Source organism: Carassius gibelio, chromosome A10, assembly GCF_023724105.1.
Source record: "Carassius gibelio isolate Cgi1373 ecotype wild population from Czech Republic chromosome A10, carGib1.2-hapl.c, whole genome shotgun sequence".
NCBI classification, from domain to species: Eukaryota; Metazoa; Chordata; class Actinopteri; order Cypriniformes; family Cyprinidae; genus Carassius; species Carassius gibelio.
This window is the reverse complement of record NC_068380.1, coordinates 4,095,633-4,102,759: the sequence shown is the minus strand read 5'-3', so window position 1 is coordinate 4,102,759 and position 7,127 is coordinate 4,095,633. Positions and strand designations below refer to the sequence as shown.

Sequence of the window (7,127 nt, the reverse complement as noted above, 5' to 3'; positions counted from 1 at the left end):
AATGACCACATTGTACAAATACAATACAATATTAAATTACAAACAAACAATAATATATTATAAATTATCCTTATGACCTCCTGTAAACAATTGTATATATAAAATGCTATGCAAATGAATTGACTCCATTTATTTAAATTGCTATTTTATTCTAACATAAGTATTTTTTTTTTCAATTTAAGAATTCCCTTGTGCGATAAGAAGGCTTAACCATCTTTACAGAGTTGGTCATAATGTTTCACCACCCATCCATGTTTGAAATGTTGCTGACGCATGATGAAGTAACAAAATTGAAGAAGTGGTATAAAGTCTTGAACATTAGGGAAGAAAACATTTACTGGAATAATTGTGAATCGAATCATCACAACGGGAGTCATGATTACTTACGTAGAGTTATTTATATGATTTTTTTGTACTTTTAATATAGCATTTTGCGTGTTTGTAATCATAAATTAGCTTCATTGATAATATAATTGAGTTGATCATATAATCATTTAGCTATAAAAGTTTCTTATCTGACACATCACTTTAAATATGATTTATGATTTTACATTGACAAAACGTGATATTAGCAGGATAAACCAGGCACTTCAGCTCCATCACTGCAATGGAGGATTATTATTTAATTTTGTAATATCCAGAGTGATTTCTCTGGTCTTCTTCTCTCTGACCTTGATCCTCGGTGTTCCTGGAAATGCCTTTGTCGTGTATGTTGCTGGATTGAAGATGAAGAGGACTGTTAATACAGTAGGGTTTCTTTGCCTACAAAACTACCACTGGCTCTGCACCCATTTACCTAAATGTGTTACTTCAGACTTATGTGCCCTCTAGAAGCTTGTGTTCTGCAAGTGAATGTCGCTTGATTGTGCCATCCCAAAGAAGCACAAAGCCACTTTTACGGACTTTTAAATTAAATGTTCCCTTGTGGTGGAATGAACTCCCCAACTCAATCCGAGCAGCTGAGTCCTTAGCCATCTTCAATAATCGCCTTAAAACACATCTCTTCCATCTTTATTTGACCCTCTAACATTGGGGAAGTCGTGGCCTAATGGTTAGGTTAGAGGGTTGGACTCCCAATCGAAGGGTTGTGGGTTCGAGTCTCGGGCCGGATGGAATTGTGGGTGGGGGGAGTGCATGTACAGTTCTCTCTCCACCTTCAATACCACGACTTAGGTGCCCTTGAGCAAGGCATCGAACCCCCAACTGCTCCCCGGGCGCCGCAGCATAAATGATGAACACTGCTCCGGGTGTGTGCTCACAGTGTGTGTGTTTGTGTTCACAGTGTGTGTGTGTGTGTGTGTGTGCGCATTTCAGATAGGTTAAATGCAGAGCACAAATTCTGAGTATGGGTCACCATACTTGGCTGAATGTCGCTTCACTTTTTTAAACTTTTTTTAACACTCACTATTCTAATTCTATTCTTAATAAATCTAACTTCCTTTCTAATCATTTTGTATTCTATTTTCTTTCCATTTATTATGCAATTGTGTGTGTGTATATATGTATGTGTGTATATATATATATATATATATATATATATATATATATATATATATATATAATATATATATGTGTGTGTGTGTGTGTATATGTATATGTGTGTGTATGTATATAAAAAACATTAATAGTGATGTGAACTATAAATACATGTTATATACTATATTACACTGTGGTATACAACTTCATAATGAAAATGAACATTATGAATTTCTGTAAGGCAGATGTAAGTTATGGTTGAAATTACTGCCTTTCTTGTAAATTTTCTCTTTAAAAGGGGAACGAGAATGTGGTAGACTGCGTCATCAAATGTTTTCTCAGAAATCTTTTAGTTTGCGTCACGTGGAAAAAAAAAAAAATCACCCTAAAGGTTCTTTGTAGTTCTTTCGTCAAGTCAGTAGGATCTTCTCCCACTTCTGTGATTCTTCTTTATAGAGGTAAGCAGGTTTTAGCAAGTAAATGAATAAATACATTTATTTATTTAAATATATATTTGTACATTTATTAAAAAATCTGCTAAATAAATTAATAAATGAAATGTATGACACTGATAATATGTGACATTTATAGGAGCACTATGATCATCACCAACTCCAGCCTTATGAACCTGACAGATGAAGATCCTGAATATTCTGGCAGTCTTTATTCTTATTCTTATTACTATTACAATTATTTCTATAAAGATTGTAAGGATTGTTCGAATATAGAGCTGAGGAGATCTACAGTAGTGATTTCTCTGGTCTTCTTCTACCTGACCTTGATCCTCGGTGTTCCTGGAAATGCCTTTGTCGTGTATGTTGCTGGATTGAAGATGAAGAGGACTGTTAATACAGTAGGGTTTCTGAATCTAGCGATTGCTGACTTATTCTGCTGCCTTTCCACTCTTTACTATGTGGCAGAAAACTCTCTTGAAGAAAACTGGCCTTATGAATCTGTCTTCGTGTGCAAGATTCTCCCCTTCATTATGCTCATCACCATGTTTGCCAGCGTTTTCACCTTCACCTTGATTAGTCTGGATCGGTTTACTCAGGTGATCACACCGGTTTGGGCTCAGAATCATCGCAGCTTGTTCATCGCACGACTGTCCTGTGCAGCGGCCTGGATTCTGGCTTTAATTCTCAGTATCCCTTTTATGATGTTAAGAAAGACTAATACAGACGATGGCAAAAAGCGCTGCCTGTTTTATAAATTTGATGAAGAGCCAATGCCAACGTTAAGCATCATCAGATTTGTGTTTGGCTTTTTGGTTCCTCTCATATGCATCACAACATGCTACGGATTCATCGCACGCAAGTTAGGCAGGAGACATTTTCACTCTGGACGAGCGTTTCGCATCATGCTGGCTGTAATTGTGACATTTTTTCTGTGCTGGCTGCCGTATCACATAGTGCACTTGGTAATAATGTACGGAGAGAAATCAAGTTCCTTGGTAGCTTTGGCAGTGGATCCGTTGACTGTCTCTTTGGCGTATTTCAACAGCTGTCTGAACCCCATTCTGTATGTTTTCATGGGGCAGGATTTTAAGAGCACTGTTAAACTTTCTCTAAGACATGTTTTTGAAAGAGTTTTCTCTGAGGAGGGAACACAAATGGCACGAACCACTAGTAGCGGAGCTAAAGTTTTATAGATGGGGTTCTCAAGGCTAATTCAGGAGGTCCATAGACCATGACAGACAATCAGTGTATAACTCCAATCTGGCATAAAAAAGCATTAATAAATCCTATGATTGCTGATTACTTTACATTACCCCACATTATCTATACATATTGTAACATCCAATGTTAGTCTATTGAAACTTATTTCTCTTACTTCATCTCATTAACCAGTGGTTTGGAGCAAAAGATCTAACATTTGTAACAACTTGTAACATGTATGCTACAGTGAATTTTGTAAAAGTTGTTCAGAAAAACCTAAAACTTCAATTAGTTCAAACAGGGCTGCCAACTTTAGACTTAAGCCTAGACTGACAATTTTTCAAGAATAATGAACAAGCTTGCAAATAAATACATTACCAGTCAGAGGTTTTTGAACAGTGAAAGTCTTAGTTTTTAAAGAAAATACAGCTACGCATCGCAGTAATGAATTACATTTTATTATTCAAATAAAACTAAGTTATTTTAAATGGTAAAAATATTTCACAATAGTTTTGTTAGTTTTGCTGAATTTTGGATCAAATAAATGCAGGCTTGGTGAACAGAAGAGAATTAAAAAAAACATGAAACATCTTACTGTTCAAAAACTTTTGACTGTTAATGTAGGCCTACGCTATTTTTTTTTCAGAAATTTTCTAATCTAATCTATGCAAGGAGCCCTTTTGTTAGGGTTAAAACTAAAAGTAACTACTGTTCCCTTTCAGTTGGTCACTCTTGACGCCATGTCAGTGACCGACGAAAAAAACCCTCATCGTCAGGTTCCTTAGAGAGGCCAGGAGGTTAAACCCTTCCCAGTGCTTAAGGGTGTACTCACACTGCCAGTTTGAACCGTGCCCGAGTGCGTTTGACCACCAAAGCGCGGTTCGTTTGACTAGTGTGAGTGCTCCGAATCGTGCCCGGGCGCGGCTCGATTGGCCGGCCCTGGCCCGCTTGGAAGAGGTGGGCCAGGGCATGGTTCAGTTGGACTCGGGCGCGGTTCGCATGCAGTGTGAGCGCTAACCGTGCCGGGGCACGGAAAAGGACGCTTTGCATCACGGTTTTGCGACGCTCCAAAACCAACATGGCAGGGAAAGGGTCGCTTTGGTCTATGGCAGAGGTGCAAAACGCATAAAAAAACTGCAAAGTCCTTGCTGCACTTCAGCTGGTATCTTGCAAACATCCTCATACGAGCAGCACGATTACGTGAAAATGTTCGCGCCACTAAGGCGACACATCTGTTTAACAACAGGCTGTGGACCAAACAACACAAAATTATCCACAAAGAAAACAGAGCGATGCACTCCATTGTGTTCATAGAGCGCCGCTCTTCCTGTTTATCCCGAAACCGTCGCACCATAATGACGTAAGCGTGCTCCGGCACGAATGCTGAAACCCTATATGTGAGTGCAGGCCAGAGGGGGAGGGGTGACAATCGTACTCGGGCCCGGTTCATGGCAACCGTGCCTAGTGTGAGTACACCCTAAGTCACTACAGCAGGGCCCATTCGAGCCTTTGCATTCAGTTGAGCTAAAACTTCTTTCATTGAAAACTCTGCTCCTGCTTGCACTGTCCTCCATCAAGAGGGTAGGGGACCTGCATGCATTTTCGGTCAACGATTCTTGCCTAGAGTTTGGGCCGGCTGGCTCCCAGGTAATCCTGAGGACCTGGTCTGGCTACGTGCCCAAGGTTCCCACTGCATCCTTCAAAGACCAAGTGGTGAACCTGCAAGCGCTGCCCCTGGAGGAGGCAGACCCAGCCCTGGCTTTGCTCTGTCCCGTCCGAGCATTGAGATGCTACGTAGACCGGACACAAAGTTTCAGGACCTCAGACCAGCTCTTTGTCTGTAACGAAGACCGTCAGAAGGGGAGTGCCGTCTCTAAGCAGAGGATGGCCCACTGGATTGTGGATGCCATAACCCTGGCTTATCAGGCTCAGGGTGTGCCCTGCCCGTTAAGGTTGCGAGCTCACTCAACTAGAAGTGTTGCATCTTCTTGGGCGCTGGCTTGTGGTGCCTCGCTGACAGGTATTTGTAGAGCTGCTGGCTGGGTGACCCCTAACACGTTCGCTAGGTTCTATAGCCTTCGTGTAGAGCCACTACTCCAGAGTGTCCGTACTATAGACCCTGTTGAGATCCTCCATCACCCTAAGCAGCTGGACACGGCGGAACATCCGGCCCCAGGCCTTCATGATGTATCCGTGAGAACCGTGGAAGGGTGGGTTCCATATTGAGACCTAAGCGGTACTTGTATGTGTATAGTCCACGGTATAGCCTTAGAGCCCGTGTTTCCCCGGCAGACATGTGCCTTCCCATGAGGATTTTAATCACCTCAAATTTCTCCATATACTCCTAAATGGATGATATATGTGTATTTGCTCCCGAGACCTCCTTCAAGAAGGATGGGGCTTCCGCAGCACCCCTGTTCCAAGCTGAATGGGTACGTTTTCCCAGTGTTATCCAATCTCACCCAGTGAGGAAGTGCTTTGACAACGCTGAGTGGAACTACTTGTTCCGAGCCCCAGCCTACACCTCATGGGGCGCAGGCGGCTCACACAGGGCACTGGAAGGGGCAGCACCCATGGCACTTTGATAGGGATCCCATTTTCGTCGATCACCGACGTGGCGTCGAGAGTGACCGACTAAAAGGGAACGTCTCGGTTATGTATGGTAACCCTCGTTCCCTGAAGGAGAGAACCGAGACGCCATGTCCCGCCGCCATGGTTGCTGTACCGCCACTGAGTTGCCAGGTCTCCAACTCGGCTCTTCATCGAAAACCTGGTATGCATTGCACCTGCTGCCTTCTTATACTCACGCTGTGATCAGCGGCAGCTGGATGCAATAATCGCATGCCAATGTGCATTGGCTCATTTAGTTCACATTCAAAGTAGATTGGTCTAATGAAGCGATATCCCATTTTCTTCGGTCACTGACGTGGCGTCTCCATTCTCCTTCAGGGAACGAGGGTTACCATACACATCTGAGACAATTTATATACAATTATTATTAGACCACTTAATAATGACATTATATTTTTATTAATATAATAAAATTATGAATTATACTATGCTTTTTTTTGTTATAATCTTCTTAGAAAAAGCTTATGAAGAAAATTGTAAAATGAATATACATCATTTAATCCTTGCATTTGTGAATATAACAAAAACAGATTTTAAAAGTACATGCAATAATAAACAGTGTTTTACAAATAAAATGCAAAAAAGGTTAAATTGATCATTTTTGTAATAGTCTTTAAACATTAAATTCACTTTTTACTTTTATAATTAAATTAAATTTATAATTTAATTAAAATGTAAAATTTTATTATTTTTTACTTCTGAGTTAAGATTCACCCAGTTTTATTGTGCTAACAGAAGTTTTCTCTAGGACAAATAGCTTAATGCTACTTGTTAAAGAATAATGTTTTAAATGTTAAACATCTTTTAAAAACTATAAATGCTTTAAAAGCAACATGTAATCAGTTACACCGTTCAGACACACATTTGCTCATAATTACTAAGAAAAGTGGCCTCTTTCAACAACTTCCTCTTTTTCATCACAACATACCATACTCAAGAAATGTACATATATATAGTCACCCAACTCTAAAATGCTAACTGTGGACTATATGGCATCAAGATATAATAAACATTAACATTGTACATAACGTCTTTGAAACAAAGTCTTGTGAAAAGCACTATATAAAGACAACTCACTTATTTACATTTCTGCATTGATTTACATTAATTGCTATTATTATTGCATGTATTTAGCATACACATTTAACCAAAGAAATGTACATTATATTGAAGCAATGCTTTTTGAAATTCATGCATCCCCTGTGAGTCAAACCCATTCTAACATTAATTTTCATACTTTCCACAAAATGTTTTAAATGGTTGCACGTTTGTAGTCATTATTCATACTTGCCTACAATAGTAATGCATTAATCAGATAAGGAAATCTTTTCTGACACATCAATTTTAAATAAGATTTATAATATT

At 39.8% G+C, this 7,127-nt stretch overlaps 1 protein-coding gene across 1 annotated transcript; it reads left to right on the top strand.

Moving 5' to 3' along the window:
* The first annotated feature begins 204 nt into the window (after window positions 1–204).
* LOC128020881 (C3a anaphylatoxin chemotactic receptor-like) lies at window positions 205–5,398 on the top strand. The gene is made up of 2 exons (XM_052607650.1): window positions 205–392; window positions 2,552–5,398. The coding sequence occupies exons 1-2, from the start codon at window positions 234–236 to the stop codon at window positions 3,122–3,124; spliced, it is 732 nt and encodes a 243-aa protein (XP_052463610.1). The 5' UTR covers window positions 205–233; the 3' UTR covers window positions 3,125–5,398.
* Window positions 5,399–7,127: the final 1,729 nt, after the last annotated feature.